Source organism: Artemia sp. Qi Xiang Cuo, chromosome 5 (assembly GCF_049724085.1).
Source record: "Artemia sp. Qi Xiang Cuo chromosome 5, ASM4972408v1, whole genome shotgun sequence".
In the NCBI taxonomy this organism is placed as follows: domain Eukaryota; kingdom Metazoa; phylum Arthropoda; class Branchiopoda; order Anostraca; family Artemiidae; genus Artemia; species Artemia sp. Qi Xiang Cuo.
Genome location: NC_142798.1, coordinates 49,277,425 through 49,297,726, shown reverse-complemented (window position 1 = coordinate 49,297,726; position 20,302 = coordinate 49,277,425). Strand labels below are relative to the sequence as shown.

General features: G+C 35.8%; 1 protein-coding gene across 2 annotated transcripts in view; it reads right to left on the bottom strand.

The window, feature by feature from the left end:
* The window catches only part of mri (BTB/POZ domain-containing protein mrityu), a 45,637-nt gene that overhangs the window by 5,919 nt on the left and 19,416 nt on the right, over window positions 1-20,302 (bottom strand). Inside the window, exons 3-5 of one of the 2 annotated variants that reach the window (XM_089089675.1) lie at window positions 16,710-16,907; window positions 14,484-14,701; window positions 1,001-1,198 (exon numbers count right to left, since the gene is read on the bottom strand). In XM_089089675.1, coding sequence (XP_088945801.1) covers window positions 1,001-1,198; window positions 14,484-14,701; window positions 16,710-16,907 — 614 coding nt within the window. The remainder of the gene's footprint in view (window positions 1-1,000; window positions 1,199-14,483; window positions 14,702-16,709; window positions 16,908-20,302) is intronic. The other variant, XM_089089676.1, reaches the window with a different exon arrangement.

Here is a 20,302-nt window from a genome sequence, read left to right as displayed (position 1 = left end):
TGAAAATATTACAGGGAAAACTGAAATATGTATAGACATATAAATATACATATGTGTATGTGCACTGATGGAGAATCGTAGGATATCGAGTTATACCTATAATATATTTATCATAGTATATATGGGTTTGTCTTTCAAGGTGCACAAAAAGGCCTTTACAGGTTTATCTATAAATTACGATAAATTAAAATAATTACACCTTTATACACATACATCCTTTTTTGTTGGATGTGTTGGAATTTTTAAATGTGTAGGCTCCCTATGACAATTAAACCAGTATACCTGACTCAGTATAATCCACACAGTCTTCTAAGAAGTAAAAAAAGAATGAGAATTAGTTAGAAAGGATTTTGAATACAGAAAAACACCACCCTCGCCTGGGATAGGTGTTTTTTTTCACGATTATTTTTGCACATTAGTTTATTTATGCTAAGAATTTAATATGATTCTCCAAATTATTTATTACGAGGTCTTTTCTTCATCCTCAAGATACACGTGACAGTTCAAATCTTTGTGCATCTCGAGTGGAGTCCACTCGCTCTGCCTTTTCTATGATTTATTGAAGTTAAAAACTACTAAATGCCCAGCATAATAATTATAAGAATTTAGAATCTATTTTCTATTCATTACATGTAGTTATGTTCTTGGTTTGTTTGTGTTCCGGGACATAAACATAATTGCATTGTATTTCTTTTTTTGTTAACCAGTATTACTTCTTCTTTTCTTTTCATTCTTTGTTTTGTATAATTTACGAGGTTTGTTTTAGTTTCATCATGGGTTGCTTGGACCAGAGTAAGCTTCTGGAGCCCATGACATATTGCATCATTGCAGTTGTTTAAGTAGCAGAAGAAGTAATCCTGTCACCTCCCAGGAAAAGAAAACCTTTCATACCTCTGTTAGGCCGTATTTAATCTCATAAAATAACATTTGAGGTGCAAGATTGTTTGTTTGTAGGACTTTGATGGCAAACTCTTATATTTTGCAGGACATTTCTACTTACTTTGTGCGTACTCTTCTCCTTGTAGCGGCGGATAATCTTCGTCCCACTCAACAACATCGTCATCTAATAGTATGACAATGTGACATTCCCTATCGCCACGCTGAGCTGAGCTTACCATCGCAGGCAAAATTAATGACTCCAGAAACGATTCGAACTGAACACGTGCTCCTTCATTGGACAATTCGTGAAGTAGGCCATCTGTAAGAAAACACAGTTAGTGGATGGGAATAGATAGGATTGACCAATTTATAATCAAGGAATCTTGGTAAATTCGTTATAATAACTAGTTACCAATTGTGTTTATCATAATGATTTATAAGTATTAAAATCCATCAATCTTATAATGGTTCTTTTCTTATTGATTTTGCATTTATTATTGCTGTGATTTAGTTTCCTTTAATGACAATTCGATGCTTTCTGGTCATGGGAGACGCTTTTTAAATAAGTCCTATTTTTATGTCCATACTTAATCATCGTTTAGGAAATATGAATTTGAGTCTTCACTCATTGGCGAATACCCTGGAACTTCGAAGTTATCAAACATTCGTTGTAATGAACTGTAAGTAATAAGTACCCGCACCAATAGTAATCAAAACTATCTATTTTTGTAGTGATCTAGTCATTTTTTTAATGTCATTTTTTAAATTCAATTGTCGTGAAAGATGATTTCTAAATAAATCTTGTCATTATATCCATACTTAATGCTAGATTAGAGTATGCAAATTTAGCCTTCAAATAATAGTGAGTACCCTTCAATTTTAACTTCATCGAACGCTTCGAGGTAAAGAACTGTAAGCATTAAAGAGTAACAATGTCAATAGTAATCGAAACATTCGAAACTTGTACTGTTGCATAAAATAGAGAAAAAAAAAAACCTACAATCGTCTCCGAACTTTGGTTTTTCCAAATCAAAAGTCTGGAAACAAGTTACAGATAAAAAGAATCTCCAGTTTATGCTAATTCCAAACACTTTAAATGTGCAAAGCTTAAAGGTAGCCACCAATGTTATTAGCATAAGTAAATGCTCATAATTTTAGTAAATTCTGAATGGAAATTGCATACTCAAATATAAATGCCCAAGAACCCAACATGCATACATCTTTTTAAGCCCCTAACTACAAAGATGCAAATGTCACGAATGCGAATTTTGGTATAGATCTTATTCAAACGAAAATCACAAAATCCAGTATCAATTTTAAGAGTCTCAGTGGTCTGACCTAAGGACAACACGGCAACATCCCGTGCCATTTTCCACCCTAAGGGCCTATCGCGGCAAAACATAGCGCTAAAAGGCTAAGGCTATGATGGTGAAAATTTGGAGAATATTGAGGGGTATGTTATACTAAATCAAAAGGCACTATGTACATCCAGTTTACCAAAGTGGGAGATCTTTTTACATAGATATCTTGTTCAAAATAGTCATAAGCTCAAATAACTATGCCCATGGGGATGGCATAACCCCCCACAGCTTTGAAGAGGGATGCTGAACAGATGAGGGTATTACGTCGAAAATTTTAGGGGATTTTGAACAGCTATCGGAGGGCAACCAGTCCCCTTACCCTTTTTAGATGCTCGTTCCCTCATCACTGATACAAATTTTGAAGAAGCGATTTGAGCAAAATAGTCCTAAGGTCTAGTAACAATGCCTCCGGAGATGCAATGCCCTCCATGGCCCCTGGGGTAAGGATTGTGAATTATACAATTTGCCATGTTTACATACGGGATTTAGCATTAGGAAAAGGGAGGATTTTTTATTCTAGCTGTGTTCGAAAAGGCTAAGGGTATTGAGATGAAATTTCGGTAAATAATGAGGAGTATGTCGAGTTAAATCATAAGAACCAATATGCATCCAAGTTATCAAAAAGGCATATTTACAATATCTTAAGAATGGGTAAGGGTATTAGCTTGAAACTTTTAGGGCCACTACTATTACTGCTACTATTGTGGCTGCAAATGAGACTGGTTGCGACTGCAACTGCTACTACATATACTTGTGACTACTTTCAGGGAATGTTGAAGAAACTTTAGTGTTAAAAAAAACAACAAAAAAAAACATCACTTTGATGTTGAAATGAGGAATGCTGAAAAACATGAAACTTTGGCAATCAGAAATGAACAGAAATTAATTTAAAAATTTTCCAGAAAAGAAGTTTTTCAAAGAAAAGTAAAAGAGCCGTATTAAACTTACGACCCGTAGAAATAAATTCCAATAATATTTCAAACTCAAAACACTGAAAACGAATTATATTACAAATATTTTCTTTTGTACTTAAAATCTTGAACTGCTGAGCTTTCAGCAATCAATATCATTATATACCAAATATTCAGTTTAATTTTATTAATTCTTTCCAAGGACTATTCAGACATAGTTTTCGATCAAACGCAAATGAAGCAGTAGGTTATAGACTTTTACAGTTAGGAGAGGGGGAAGGGGGCAGTAGCAAAACTCGTGTTTGTAGTATTTTTTGTTCGTTTTAAGTTTGATTAGAATATTCGATGTAATTTTTACTTGTTGTATGTTTGTTGGCTCTGACTGTGTATCTAATTTCTGTTCGCGTTGGGTTTCATTTATTCTTTAATATTACTTTCTGATCGTTTTGAGTTTGAATTATTATAGGAATTTATTTCGACTCGTCTTAAGTTTAATACGGCTCTTTACTTTTCTTTAAAAAACTTATTTTCGGAAGTAAAAAAAAAACAAAAAACAAAACAACTAATATAAATACATGCATCTTTGACATCGTCCTTGTATTTGAGAAAAATACAAATCTTAGAATTTTTTTTAAAGTAGGAACGTGAATCTTCCGCTGTAGGAATTCAGACATATCGAATTTGATGGTATTATTTTTAACTTGATCATACCCGCTTTTGGGGGTATTTTCTCCCTTCTTTTGTTGGATGAATTTTATATCTTTGAAATGATCATGGAAAGCAAAATCAACGGGGAAAGTCTTTTGGATCCTAAAATTGTAATGCTTAATTCGCTGTGTGATCTTTGTTTTGTCAATATCCAATATGCTGGCCTTTATGTTACCATTCAATTTGATATAAAGTATCTGTGTAGTTTTAAAGATGTCCCGTCAATTTATTTAAGATATATAAGATTCTATTTAGTATTTTTTTTTTACTCTGCTTTAAAAAAGCAAAACAAATGTCTTTTCTTCAAAATCTATACATGAATTCTTTTATATACAATTCACATATCCCATAGGTTTGCTTCCTTTCTCGAGAACTGCAAGCATTTAATCTGTTTGTGGCTCTGTAAAGTCTTTCTCAATATTACAGTCAATCCTAATCTTATGTCATGTTTCGCCACAATGACATTTCCGGTAGAAAAGACAATAAGAAGGCCTAGTTACTCTTCATTATCTTCCAACTCATGAAAAAGCCACTAGAACTCACAATTTCCCTTCGAAAGAACTTTTAAAATTCTTGACCATTATTATGGCACCAGCAGTCCTTTTGGTTATAGTTCTAGGAGAACAGAGAGAAGGAGGGATGTCCCGTCAATTTATTTAAGATATATAAGATTCTATTTAGTATTTTTTTTTTTACTCTGCTTTAAAAAAGCAAAACAAATGTCTTTTCTTCAAAATCTATACATGAATTCTTTTATATACAATTCACATATCCCATAGGTTTGCTTCCTGTCTCGAGAACTGCAAGCATTTAATCTGTTTGTGGCTCTGTAAAGTCTTTCTCAATATTACAGTCAATCCTAATCTTATGTCGTGTTTCGCCACAATGACATTCCCGGTAGAAAAGACAATAAGAAGGCCTAGTTACTCTTCATTATCTTCCAACTCATGAAAAAGCCACTAGAACTCACAATTTCCCTTCGAAAGAACTTTTAAAATTCTTGACCATTATTCTGGCACCAGCAGTCCTTTTGGTTATAGTTCTAGGAGAACAGAGAGAAGGAGGGCATAGTATGCTTGCAGTTACTCTTCATTATCTTCCAACTCATGAAAAGGGCACCAGAACTCACAATTTCCCTTCGAAAGAACCCTCTTCTAAAATTCTTTGACCATTACTTTGGAACCAGCAGCCCTTGTGGTTGTAGTTCTATGGGAACAGAGAGAAGGAGGGCGTAGTATGCTTGCAGTTACTCTTCATCATCTTCCAACTCATGAAAAGGACACTAGAACTCACAATTTCCCTTCGAAAGAATCTTCTTCTAAAAATTCTTTGACCATTACTTTGGCACCAGGAGCCCTTGCGGTTGTAGTTCTAGGGGAACAGAGAGAAGGAGGGCATAGTATGCTTGCAATTACTCTTCTAAAATTCTTTGACCATTACTTTGGCACCAGCAGCCCTTGTGGTCGTAGTTCTAGGGGAACAGAGAGAGGGAGGGCATATTATGCTTGCAATTACTCTTCATTATCTTCCAACTCATGAAAAGGGCACTAGAACTCACAATTTCCCTTCGAAAGAATTCTCTTCTAAAATTCTTTGACCATTACTTTGGCACCAGCAGACCTTGTGGTTGTAGTTCTAGGGGAACAGAGAGAAGGATGGCATAGTATGCTTGCAGTTACTCTTCATTATCTTCCAACTCATGAAAAGGGCACTAGAACTCACAATTTCCGTTCGAAAGAATTCTCTTCTAAAATTCTTTGACCATTACTTTGGCACCAGCAGCCCTTGTGGTTGTAGTTGTAGGGGAAAAGAGAGAAGGATGGCATAGTATGCATGCAATTACTCTTCATTATCTTCCAACTCATGAAAAGGGCACTAGAACTCACAATTTCCCTTCGAAAGAATTCTCTTCTAAAATTCTTTGACCATTACTTTGGCACCAACAGCCCTTGTGGTTGTAGTTCTAGGGGAACAGAGAGAAGGAGGGCATATTATGCTTGCAGGTACTCTTCATTATCTTCCAACTCACGAAAAGGGCACTAGAACTCACAATTTCCCTTCGAAAGAATTCTCTTCTAAAATTCCTTGACCATTACTTTGGCACCAGAAGCCCTTGTGGTTGTAGTTCTAGGGGAACAGAGAGAGGGAGGGCATATTATGCTTGCAATTACTCTTCATTATCTTCCAACTCACGAAAAGGGCACTAGAAATCACAATTTCCCTTCGAAAGAATTCTCTTCTAAAATTCTTTGACCATTACTTTGGCACCAGAGCCCTTGTGGTCGTAGTTCTAGGGGAACAGATAGAGGGAGGACATAGTATTTTCACGCACGACTACACCTACTTTCAATCTTCAGTTTTAAATATAACAATATTTTCACTTTCCCTCCAAAAGTTTATCAATTAGACCTTTACAAATAATCATATGATGTGACTGGATCACACTATTGGTAAATTATCGGTATATTTGGATAGAGATTTATAGTTCGAGTGTCTTTTAAGTAACAAGAGATTATGCTGCAACAAAGTGTCAATTTCTGCCTTTATATCCTGCAAGACAATAGTGTCGGCCCAAAAATGTTGAATATGTGGATGCTCAGCGGATGACAGTTCCCTCTTATTGCGAAAGCGGTAGTTTTTAAAGGTAAACGTCAGTTTTGTAAATATAGAAGTGTTGTAGTAAATATTGAACTTCAGTGTAAAGAGCAAATTTTGGTGGGAATGACTGCATGCCTCTTTCTTATGGAAATTCCATTTATTTTGGAAAGCAAACACACCCGAATTAGCCCCTTTTTTCCTCAGTATCGTCAAACAAAAGCTGAGCTTAAGTGTGAAGCGCAAAGATTTGAGTGCTCACCTCGTATTTCGGATAACCCTGTGTATGATATTAAAATCAAACAAAAAAACAAACAAAAAAAACAGGTTCTTCAAATAAAAGTAAAATGTGACATTAAAACGTAAAACGAATAGAAATTATCCTGCATATGAGAAGGTGCCAACCTTGTCAACATTAAAGTGAAGCTTCCCCCCAAAGCTTCAAGAATGACTACTATAAAACATGCGCAATGCGATTAACTTTTTCCGAATGTTCCGAGAATCAAAGGGCTGAGTTATTGGTATTTATGTCAACCAATAAAATTTTCACTTCAGATGTTTAGAAAGGCACTCGGTAAAAAGAATATTTGCAATCATTGTACCAACTGACGATATTTTCTGCACTGTAAAATGCTTTCAGTTAAGCAGTGGTAAACCCTTAGCATAAAGAGCGAGGAGTTGAGGAAATAAGCAGGATTATTTCTGTTTAAGGTTTAATTACTTTTATTTGAAAATCAAAACTTGCTGTTTTAAGTTCAATTTTACTTTAGATCCAAGTTTATCTCCGATTGGATTAGTTTGACCTGATCTTGGTTTGTACAGCTAGTCACGAAGGAGCAGATTTTTAAGGGGAGAAGACAAAAGAAAAGCAACACTTTCAACTTCTTCTTCTTCTTCTTCTAATTCACAGCAGGCGGGCTATTCAGTTAATACTATTTAGCCCTTTTCTTTTTGCTTCACTCTGTGGGCTACAGAGCTACTGGCTTGGTCCTCTCTTATTTATTAGATATTGTCAGATATCTTTCAGTAGATCTTTTGACTCAAGGAGTTCAAATATAAGATGATAGATATCGATTTCTGTGCTCTGTGTGCATGTATAGTTGGCTAGGCTCTTGGCTGATAGTGAGATTTTGTGGTGTTTGAAGCATTTTAACTGTTTACAAAGCAAGGTATGTTGTGCAGACGTCAGCATATTACATTCAAATAGGCGATGGTCAATTGTTTCATTATTCATATTACAATGCCTGCAAAGAGGGGACAGGGGAATTGAACCACTTGAATTAGAAGACTTATATGAGAATGCAAGGAAATTTAGTCCATTTGTTCCAGAACAAATTCCATGATAAATTTTAGAAAGATTCTTATTGGGAAAGGGGGAAAAGAGGATTAATCTTATTAAAATTAATATCTGATAGCCTCCATCGGTAAATATCTCTAATTGGGATTGGTCTCCCGCTTGGCTGGTCAATATTTATAGAATTTTTTGCTATTTCATCAACCTGATGATTACCACTTATGCCACAGTGGCTAGGAATGTACTGAAAATAAGTTTTTATGCCACTTGAAGCAAGATTATCAATAATACTGAGACAATGATAAGTGTCAATGTCCAACTTATATTGAGGAGCTGAGGCCAGCAAATCAAGGCTTGTTAGAGAGTCGGAATATATGATAATATTATTTGAATTTGCAATAAAAGGTTGATTTTTCTTAAGGTGTTCTAATGCCATGATTATGGATTTTAACTCAGCAGACATTATAGATAAATTATTATATAGACTCTTGCCCATTGTAATTTTCAGGTGAGGAAGGAAAGCACCACTTGCAACCTTCTCATTCATTTTTTACCCATCAACAAATATTTGGAAGTGATTTTTATAGGTAATAGTATTAAGTTCTGCAATTTTTTTCTGGACAAAAGCAATGGGGGTTAAATCTTTATTCCACTTTGAGAAATCAGTATTTATTATGGGACTTGACCAATTCCATGGGGGGGGATCGGGGGAAAGTAGGTCCAATAGACTTTGCTGGTATGGGGAACTTCTTCTGAATATTGGCATACTCATCTGCAATGCCTCTATACATAGCTAGATTTCTTAACCAATTATGTAGTGTGTGTGAGCTATTTGATTCAATTTTTGTAAGATGTTTTGTCAAGAGAAAGCTACGTTTCTCCCTTATTGTTGTCAATCCACTCTCCATAAGCAGAAACTTGGTGCTTGTGGGTTTCCTAAGACCAAATATGAGACGTGTTATATCATTTTGTGTTGTTTAAATTTTTGTGCATCTGGGTCTTTGCACATGCACCATAGACGATGAGCCCATAGTCAATATTGGGTCTTACATGTGATTTGTAAAACTGGAGTAAGGTTTTCTCCTTACGGCCCCAGGGTGTAGAAAGAAGTCTTTGTAGTATATTTGTTTATCTTTAGCATTTTTTTATTGTGTTTGAAATGTGGAGGTGGAAATTAAGTTTTTGGTCAAGCATGAGACCTAGGTAATTAATATGATTATCTTCTGGAATAGTTGTTTTATTTAGAGTTAGTTTTGCATTAACATGGTTTCGCTTCCGGTGCAATTGGATTATTTTTGAATTGGTGGGTGCAATGGGTAAATCTGAATGTTGAGAGAATTTTTCAAACTGGAAAAGTGACTTTTGCAGATTTGACTGTGCTATCTGAAAGGTGTTGCCAGATGACCATAGCACGAGATCATCAGCATATTGTAGATTCGTGTGGGGTAGGTTCATGTCCCAGAGATATAGGGCAAATAGGAGGCAACTGAGGACTGCTCCCTGAGTTAGGCATTTGGTTATTGTCTTTTGGGGTGAAGAGTCTGAACCAACACAAACAATTAAACTTCGCACTTATATGAAGGATTTAATAAAAGATACTAGCTTAGGGGGTACTCCAAGGTTTGCAAGTTTGTTTAAAAGGATTTGGTGGTTCACATTGTCATATGCCCCTTCAAAATCTAGGAAAGCTGCAAATAGGACATTATTTTTTGAGGAAGATTCATTTATTGCATTTGTTAGCAAAATGAAAGCATCTGTTGAGGAGTGGTGTTTCCTGAATCCAGTTTGAGTGTGAGGGATCATATTATTTTCCCCAACAAACCAGAGGAGTCTGTGATAGATCATTTTCTCCATTATTTTCCCCAGCACAGGAGTAATCATTATGGGCCTTTAAGACTCAGGGTTATCTTTAGGTTTATTTTTCTTTAGGATTGGTAGGAGGGACGAACATTTCCATATATTGGGGAACATAGAAGATGCCCAAGCGTGATTATAACAATTTAGCAGTTCTTGTTTGTATGAAGGTGTGAGATTCTTTATCCATGTAGGTTATATATTGTCATAGCTGCCGCTAGTTTTGGTCCTAACATGATGTATTGCATTATTCAATTCCTGGATTGAAAATAGATTAGTTATGTACTCAGATCCTGGGCGTGGTTGGTAACTTGGGTTCCTAGGAATTGGGGACAGTTTGCTTCGATTATTTTATGTTAGCTTATTAACAAAAAGAGTTGCAAATAGGTTAGCTTTTTCATTATCATTGTCATAATGGGTATTATTATGTATAAGCTCATACAGGAGTGGGTTAGGGGAAGTCTTTTTCCCACAGATGTGGCTTATAACTTTGTGTGTAATTGGCTCATGTGTTTCTCTGGAGAGATTATTTGCAAAATTATTCCAGTATTTATATTTAGCATCTATTATAGTCCTTTTTAGATAAGATTCTGCTTGTAATTTTTAATATGTGTAGTAGGTGATGGTTTTTTTTTATGAATTTTGTCTTAGCCGCCTTTTTTATTCTGCATTTATTTAGGCAATCATTTGCCCACCATGCTTTAGGAATGTGTTTAGGGAATGTTTTCTTAGGTGCTGTCCTGGGGATAGCATGATTAGCTGCATTTATTAGTAAAGATGTCAAGGCTTCAGCATGTGTGTCAACTGTTGTGTTTGAAATGCATGAAATTTGGGTGAAACTTGTAATTTCATCATTTAGCTTATTTTGGAACATAGACCAATTTGCTTTAGTGTTGATGTATTTGGATGTATGAGATATAGTTTCAGCAGGTTCATTTAGGAAGCAAACTATAGCAAAGTGGTCAGTACATAGACTATCAATTTTATTTATGTAAATTTTATTCAAAAAATTTAATGACACAATTTGTAGGTCAATTGTGGAGAATCTGCCACTTTTGGGGTTGAAATATGTATTCAGGTTTGGAGGGGTAGCAACAGCCAATTCATTATTATTTGAAGTCATATGCTCAATGAATTTACCAGCTTTATTTGCTGGTTTGTTCCCCCACAAAAGGCTATGGGCATTGAAATCTCCACAAATAATAATATTTTTTAACATATTAGAATTATTTATATAATTAAAGAAATCCTTGGCATCTGTAGTTTGGCCATTAGGGTTATAAAAGCTTATTATGTAGGTTTTTGAATTATTCAGCCAAACACTGATACCAATTGCGTCAACATCATTTGCAAAATCTGGAAAATTGATGCCACAAAATTTTATATTATTCTTCACTAATAAAGCTACCCCACCTACTTTTCTCTCTGAATATCTATCCTTTCTGAGGATAGTGTATCCCGGAGACTTAATTTGTTGATTTTGGGTTAAATGAGTTTCCTGGAGACAAGCAATATTAATGGTATTATTATTCATAAAAGATATTAGTTCATTTAGATTATTTTCTGTGAGTGATCTTACACTCCACTGGAGTATTGATATATGTTTTGTTGTTGATTTATTCTTCATATAGCTATCTATAAATGTTCAGCTTTATTAAAAGTAAACCAAGATCTTTTTTTGCTTGAATGAGCATATTATGTGGGATGTAGATTTTTTCCAATTCTATAATGATTTTTGTGTTCTGTAGTTAATGTACGTTCATGGTCGGAACCGCATTAGAGGTTAGAATAAATAAGCATGTATTTGGGGATTACATTTTTGGTCGTGCATCCTGTTTGTCGGTTAAGGGGTTAATTCCTGGTAGTGTTTCTGGTTTGTTTCTTCTTGGGAGGGGGGGCCAGGCTGACCTCATCTCACCGGACAAGGAGGCTTGTTGGCTTGGTGATTCCTTCTGATAGGGATTTGAGCTAGGGGGCTTAGAAGATGGTGTTTTATATGGGGTGCTTGATGCATTGGGGGCATTTGACGTGGGGGTTTTGGTTGGTTTCATTACAGGCTTTATTTGGTATTGTTGGGCAGCATTTGCTTCCATCGCTGCAAAGGGGTATGGGATGGCCTTCTCTGTTGATATTTGGAGTGTTAGACCTCTTTTCTTGTATACAGGGCATAATGATTTATTTGTAGATTCATGTGGGCCTTTGCAATTGATGCATGTAGGCTGAGTGTTGTTGCAAGTTGTCAACTCTTTAGGATGGAAAGCTTTACAATTACTACTCTCGGAGAATTTCATTGCATTTTTTTGTCGTGTGTCCCAGTTTGAGACACTTCTGGCACTGGATAGGCTTAGGTTTGTACTCCTTGTCTGGTTTGATTTGCCCAAATACGAATAATTTTTCTGGGCTATTAATTTTTTCTTTCAGTGTGAATAAGAAGGATCTACTAGTTTTTAGGCTATTAGAGTTAGGTTTGCCAAGTTGGGTAACATCCTCAACTGGGATTGTGTTTCCAGCCCTATCTGAGAGCCCTTCTTTTAACTCCTGAGTGGATATCTCTGGGGGAACATTATAAACTACTATTTTTGTTGGTGATTGTTTTTGGTTCCAATTAGACGCAATAATTGGGGTATTCAGAAGGGATTTTAGGTTAATTATTGTATCTGCTGATTTCTGATCTTCTACAGCTATTAGCAGAGATCCATCACGGTCAATATTAAGAGAGAACATTGATTTTATCAATTTAAAAATTGCAACTCATATTTCAGTGATCTTTTTTATTTCAAAGGGGGTAGTAGGAGTAATTTTAAGGTAAATTCCTAAGTTTTTGGAGGGAGGATCTTGGGCAGAAAGAGGGGAAATGCTTTTGATTGGGGAGATTTTTTTTTTCTTTTTTTAGAGCTTCTAGAGAGGACTTCTTGAAACCCATCATCATCATTTATGGTTGCATTAGCCCCTACACTTATCATTGTCCTATTCTCCGAATTGGAGGTATCATTTGAACTTTGAGAAAGTGTGCTTGACCAGCCAAGATGGGTATCTTTCACTATGGCACATTCACTGGAATTTGATTTGGGATCTGGGGGGACATTTTTTTTGGAGGACTTCTAAACATTGCCTATTGGAAAAAGCTTTAAACAGAAAAAAACAAAACTAAAGCAAGAAGGGGAAATAGAATGATATCAAACCGTCTGCACTATACTATGGGGAGGAGAACACCACAGTATAGCCCTGAGGATGAGTTGAGCAGGATTGGTTTGGTATAACTGCTGATTAGAAGCGATAATAATTCACAAGAAAATTTATTTTAATTTTCTTATAGAGTTGCTGCTGAGTTCGATTGTTCAATTGTTGTTTTTTTTTCAGTTTTAAATCTGACTTACTACAACTTTCTTCTTACTACAAGCATTGGCTCCATTTCTTCAGTGAGAAGATGTTCATCCAGCCCCGCATTCAATAAAGCTTATTACAATTAATTGCAATAACTTATTGAATAAGCATAATAACGCGGTTTGAACCTAAAAACGAATTTCTCATAAACAAAAAAATCAATAAAATCTTACAAACTCACGAAAGCTTTAAACCTAATGAAAAGTATTGCTACATATTCCAAGAGCTTTCTGCCTGTAAATTGGCAAATTGTAGCTTATCAAGCTCTGAAGTAAAATAAGCAAATAATTAAATACAATAGGTTTCAATAAGTGCTTTTGAACGCAACTTGATAATTACAGTTGGTTATTGAAAGCCAAAAATCACAAAAATCAATTGCAATAAGCTATTAAAAGTTGGAAAAATTAGTCATACGCGTCAATCGTCACATAAAAATCTAAAAAAATTGAGGATACTAGAATTAAACTGCTTACATTCTTGAATTTTGCAAACAAGTTCCACTTGGAAAACTTTCTTTTTTGAAGATCTAAAGTATTCTTTCAAAATACCAAAATTTGGAGAAAAAACTTATAGCATCTCCAGTGAGAGTCTTTTTTTAATTAAGCACAGAAGACGAGTCCGTTCGTTATCGTTTTACAGCAAAAAAGGCTGCACCTACACGATCAGTTCTGCACGCCACATTTGTGAACATATTTTTTTACCTTAAGGATTTGGCGGTTCCTTTCTCTGTTTTTTTTTTTTTCATTTCAGAAAAACTGGCAAGATCAAATAAATATATGTGCATAAGAAAACGTATCCAAGGAACTAGCTCTATTTCAAAACAAGTTCGATAAAAAAACTTTAAACCTTATGGTAGTATATAATTTGAAAGAGAAACGAATACGTTATTGATTGGTGCAAAACATACTTTTATTGGGACTCTTATTCTCAAATGAGGGTATTTTAATCTGCAAATGCTAGTTTAATGTCAAACAATCGTCCTGGACTAGGGACGACCAGGAGGATGGGAGCGGGTTAGGACACCCCCTCTATCAGTAAAACAGTACATTTTTCAAGTTCTCGTTCTCTTGCAACTATTTAACATATTTTAGAGCTTGAATCCTTTCCTTCTCCCCAAGTGTTGTCTAAAGGACTCCATTTCTGCAAAAAAATTGGCCTATAATTCGAACTTTTGTGGCCCTCCTCTAGCCAAGGATGAGATCTGTGTGCCTCAATGAAGATTAAAATACACGCAGTGTACTTGTCAATCCATTGAAAGTCAAAAATTCTTGTACTTCCTCCAATCACAAAAAAAAAATCTTTTTAACATTTGGAACGCGGTCTTTTCTTACTAACTGAACATCTCGCATAACTAAAATTGTGAATAGTACTTAAATTTAAGCTAAAATTCAATGAAAGTTCAAAAGGCTAAATTTTTATTTTAATTACTACGATAAGAAAAACTGCTTTTTACCAAAAACGTTTACGCATCAAGAAATATTCGAGGTAAAAACTTACGTAGATTCTTGCATTTAATGGTTTGTGCATCAAATGGAAGAAGCATATAATCGCAGGCCTCTTTCAATTCTTGAACACTTGTCGACGGAGGACAATTTATAAATCCTGTTTTATAATAATCCAAAATACATCTAAACAAGGTTCCAGATATGCCATCAGCGACCTGATATTCACCTCTTTCATTCGGACGTACAAGGTCTGATCCGGAACCAAACATTCTGAAAAAATAAATAACCTTTTACTGAAAAACAAAAAACACCATCTATCTCAGCCCCTTCACAAAAAAAAAAAAAAAAAAAAAAAAAAAAAAAAAAAAAAAAAAAAAAAAAAAGTTGTAAAATTGGCAAAATATTGCCAATATTAGACTTGTCAACTTAATGTGTCAACTTATTGACACACCAATAACTTCTAAGGCAAAAGAGGAATTTGGGACAGTTTTTGGAGGCCCCCACCTGCCCAGAGTCTCAGGCAAGTGATCCAAAAAATTGAAAAATTTCTGAAAAGTTGAAATTTGCTCAGAATGCTGGACTGAGCTGGGGCATTGATTATATACTATTTGCAAAGTGATTGGTGACGATGGGCATCCGCGAACGAGTGCTAAATTGAGAGAGGAATTTCGAACAATATTTGGGGGCGCCCACCCGCCCAGAGCCTCAGGCAAGTGAGTGACCCAGAAATTGAAAAATTTAGATTTGCTCAGAATGCAGGGCTGAGCTTAGGCAATGAATAGGTACTATTAGGAAGATGAAGATGGCTTTAAACGATTTTTTGCCTGTTATTCCAAGCAAATTAATGCCCCTGTGTCAATTCTAAATTCTTGGTCAACCTTCCTAAGACCACAGGCGGGCATGCCTTGTTTGCCTCTCATTCCAGGTAATATAATGGTCCTATGTGAATTTTAAATTCTTGGTCAACCTGCTTGAGAATCTAGGCTGGCCTGCCTTTCCAAAAACTAACACACAAGTACTTGTCCAATAAGAGAGTCATATTTACTCCCACCATTTACCCGTGCAATTTAAACATTTTTGCCTCTCAATTATTTGGACTATCTGTCTTGGCTTTTTTCCTACAATTAGCCATGTCTTAATGCCAACTGCAAAATACTTGAGTTTCAATTCAAAATCAGTTGACGTGTCAACTTAATAATAATAATATTAAAAAAAAAAAAAAAAAAAAAAAAAAAAAAAAAAAAAAACTTAAATGTTTTCACTTTTATAACTGTAATAAACCAAATATTATTAACATTATAAGGAATAAATATCAGCATATGTATATTAAAATGACCATGCACATTCATTTGTATTTTTTCAGTAAAGTGCAAATTACTTTCTGGCCTTGGGAAGGCACAGGGGTTTTGAGCCATACTTATGTTAATATCTGCTCGTTTTGAGCTTGAATCGGTTATTTATTGTTATTTATGTTCGTTTTGGGTTTCATTTATTTATCGACGCTTATTTGTGGTAGTTTTACGCTTGGTAGATTATTTTATATTTATTCATTTTTGGTTTAATGGAGCTCTTTACTATCCTTTGAAAAACGTATTTTGTGGAAGTTTTTTTTTTAAATTAATTACAAGCAAAGACAGTGAGATATTAGGTCTAAAGGGTTTGATCCTTGTGTTGGTAAGGCTGGGCTATCCAATAGATGGATAGCTCAAGGCTTACTTGGTGGAAAGAGGAATTAAGATCAGAATGGCAAAAAGCGCATTACTGCAAGAACTGAGTTTTCAAAAGAAAAAGTCTACAGTTAAATTTTTGGAAAATGCTTAATTTTTAAATATTCTAGCATTGAAATAGTCGTCTATGATCTTCCTACACTTTCAGTCTTTTGGTTTTAATTCATTTAGCGTAAGTATATACTTGCACCCAAAAAGTACAGGAGAAACCATAGAGTAGAGCTATCAGATTCCCTCTCATTGGAAAAATCCTCTAATCTATGGATGAAAAACCGATTTGTATTTCAGTTCAAATGAAGTTCCAAAAATGCCAATTTCTTATATGACCATCTGCATAAATCTAGAGGCGGAGACCCTACTCTTGGAAACATTGGAAATTTGCCCCTTCTTTGTGGTTTCTACGATTCACAATAAAGTTGAAATCAAGGATATCAACAAGGCAATTTTTTGAAATTGCAACGAAAGCAGATTTCATAAGAAGCTTTTAGTCCACAAACACACATTACATGCATATAGACATATAAAGAATAAAAGCTAGAGCAAATGCCTACCTTCCAAGCAAGGTATTAGGCTTAGCCAATAGTAACGATTTTTCTACAATAAATCGTGTGCTATCTACAATCAATGTAATTCTATCAGGTCCATTGGCACCAGATGAGGCGTTGATCTGCGTGTCGACAGTATTTCCCTCTAAGGAACAGCTATCTAGACTTGAGCTTGCTGAACTGAAAACCATAGGTGGTCGTAACCTTCAAAGAGATAAGAACGAATGCCAATAAAGAAAATAATAATCCAAGATACACTGATAATGCAGATATTTCGGTCGTCCAAAAAAACAAAACATCACTATAACATAGAGCCAGTCATCATGAAAGCACATTCCCAACAGTATGTCCTACATATAGTCTATATCTACATTTCAGAGAACATGCATTTTGGACTGGTGAGATGGCTATTTGAACATCAGTGATTTTGAATGAAAAAGCGTTATTGTGAGGATTTTTAAATGTCAGCAATGCAGAAACTAACCCTTTCACTCGTACGGATGCGTCTTTGTTTTTCCTTTTACTAGTTTGAACGAACACTATTAAGGGGGACTCGAACACAAAATTTCTTAGTTATTCCGATTTTCCCAATAGTTTTTAAAATTTTTATGTAACTTGGATGTCTGTTGTTGTTCAGATGAATCCCCCCCCCCAAAAAAAAACAACCATGATTTATTTCCCACACACATGACTGATTACAAGTAACGGGTAGACAATGAAAATAGAACTTGCGTTCAGTCAAATCCCTTTCTCTTTTAAATATGCTGTTTTTTGTTTAAAATATTCTATTTATCTCTTTATGTCTTTCATCTGTTTATTGACGTATGCGATAACGCGTCATGGAGTATAAATTTACACAAGTACAGAAGACAAACTGAAACCGGCGTTTTTGCATGAGATCACGTCTGCGTAAACCAAAAGTTAACCTCTTCACGCATAGTGTCCTCACCTGAGTAGGTCATCTTCTCAATTTAATTTGTACCACAAGGTAGCTCGTAAGCCTTCGTGGGGACATATGTAGTTTTGCACATGTCAGTTCTGCGCGCCATATTTATTTCGTTTTAGTCCAGGCATAGACAGGATTTTGGGGATTTTTCTTGGATTTATCACGTCCTGAACCAGGTAAGAGTAGAATTTTATAACTCAGTAAGCATGAATCCGAGGCACTTGTATTTTTTAGCATGAGTAATTGAATGTTTGACAGCAATAGAGGAAAATATTTTTAATGGCTGGAACTTTTTTGGTTATGGAACGCCAGGGCCGTCACGTATGGGGGAGGGGGACCCTCCCGTTGTTTTTGGAGACTCGGTAAAAAAAACAAGTCAGTAAAATCATTTTTCCGACTCCGCCAAAATGTTTTATTTGGTTAAATAAAAAGACATGTTATCTACAGAAACTTCGAACTTGGTCGGTAAACGGAACAGTTTTAGCGACTCCACAATTTTCCATTTGGTTAAATAAAGAGCATGGAAATGGTGACATGACATTTACCAAAATCTCTATTTTGATCAGTAAACACAGCGGTTTTACCGACTCGTTCGGTCATTCTATGTATCGTGTGCAAAACGGACATTATGCTAATTATTGATAAAACAGTCTGTAAAATTTCTACCCCCCCCCCCAAAATGGCTACAAACGACCCTGTGGAGGGCTGATATGAAAGCTGAATGTTCTCAATTGAGGACAGTTTGCAGAAGTTTATGTTTTTCACCAAAAAGAGACTAAGCAAACAAGGAACGATCTGTGGGACATCTAGCGGGCTCAAGAATATATCTCCATGTCGTTAAAAAGTTGCAGAATGCAGATGTCAAATAAGTTTCGAAGACAACTGCAGTTTTCTTTTTCGTTTCCTCAGCTGAGGACAGTGTGTAACGGAAGATAAAACACTAACCGTGGTTAGTATGATACCAGCTGGTGCTTATTACTCTTTCGTCTTTTTCTAATGCTTCCTTTTTTTCAGGACCCTCTGGATGAAGTCGGCACATCCGAAATAAAGATGAAATCTGGGATATCTTTGACAAGATTGATAGTGAGCAATCTGAAATGGAGGACCTACCTGGCAGTTGGAGGAGGAAGTATGCGTGCCTACTGACGGTAACAAAACTCCCAAAGAAGAAGACACCCAAGATCCTTGTATCTTAGATGTTGAGACACGACAGCTCGCTTCAGAGACGGGGGAAAAACGAAAAATGACTGTCCGCTACCATAAGATGCCCTTTCTCGCCAACAATGGCAATGGGAACCCTCCTACAAAGAAATTTATGAGAGGTGTGTCAACTGCACAAACTTGCACTCCGTACAGAAAAAAGGAGTGAGCATTGGTGTTGCAATTGGTGTCTTGAAGTTCCCGATATACCGGATTCTTTGGTCCCCAGCCATTAGTATACTCTTGATTGATGACGTCGCATAAGCCTTTTTCAGAATTATATAAAATGATGTCATTTCACTTGTTGATAGGTAGTCTATCATCCATCCATCCTAGGGCAGATCTAAGGTATACAGTCATGAAACAAGGGCAATTCAAATAGTTTATGAATTTCTCTGAGCCATTTGAAGGGAATTGGAGACCCCAAATAAAAGGTCTTCAAAGATTTATGACCGACCATTTCCACAGGCCTTTGAAGACAATTGGGGAACTGAGGTTGTTCTCGTTATATGAGCTTTGCCTACTGGGAAAGCCTACTGGAGTTGCAGTGGGGGTGATGAATATTTTTGGATTAACTCATGACGGACAATGTTTTCTGGACTTGTATGTAAAACGGGGGACTGAATTTGCTTGGACTGAAAGGTGAACAAGAGACCTAAGCCTAATAGGCTAGCATGCTTAGAGTCAAAGGCGGACTACTGTGTTTTAGGATTGACTAGATTTTTTTCTGAAAAGTACGAGCAATATTTTTCTCTCTATCCAAAAATATACTGTTGTCAGACTAACATTGTAAACATATAAATTGGGGTTTTGACTTTCTATTTCGAAGATTATAAGAATCCCACTGTAAATATTAAGAGTGAGTGTCTTTATTGTGCCTTTTGGAGTTCAAAGCCCAATCTGACCTCTGTGGGGGAGGGGTTCCTTAATTCTTCCAACCAGAAATTTTGTCTAGATTCGGCCACACCTTGTTGTTAGATCCTGACCAAACTTGATGGGGAGCAAGAGCTAGTGTCTGCTTTTGTCATTTGGGGTTCGACCTGATCCTACCTATATGTGGGCATAGGTGCATCAAGACTTAGCCTATGGGGGGAGGGGTTCAGAGCATTTTTTTTCTTAGGAAGTGGGAAGAAAGGTCAATGCCAGAGGAATTCCTTCTATCCCTTGGGCAAGTATGTATGAAGGATGACAAATGGGATTTAAATTACTTAAAGCAGAACGTATAATAGAAAAGATTGCTGAGTCTTAAAATCTGGGAGAAATTGAACTAATTACCATTTTACAAGTTGCGTCCAGAGCTTATCCAACCTCTGTAGACGGTAAACATATCCAAATTCTTGTTATCAGAAAATCTAGTAGAATGTGTTTCTGAATCTTTATTAAAACCGGACAAACTGCTTTTGTCTTAGTTTTGGCTTTCAAGTGTCCAAGATCAATCCAACTGCTTCAGAGG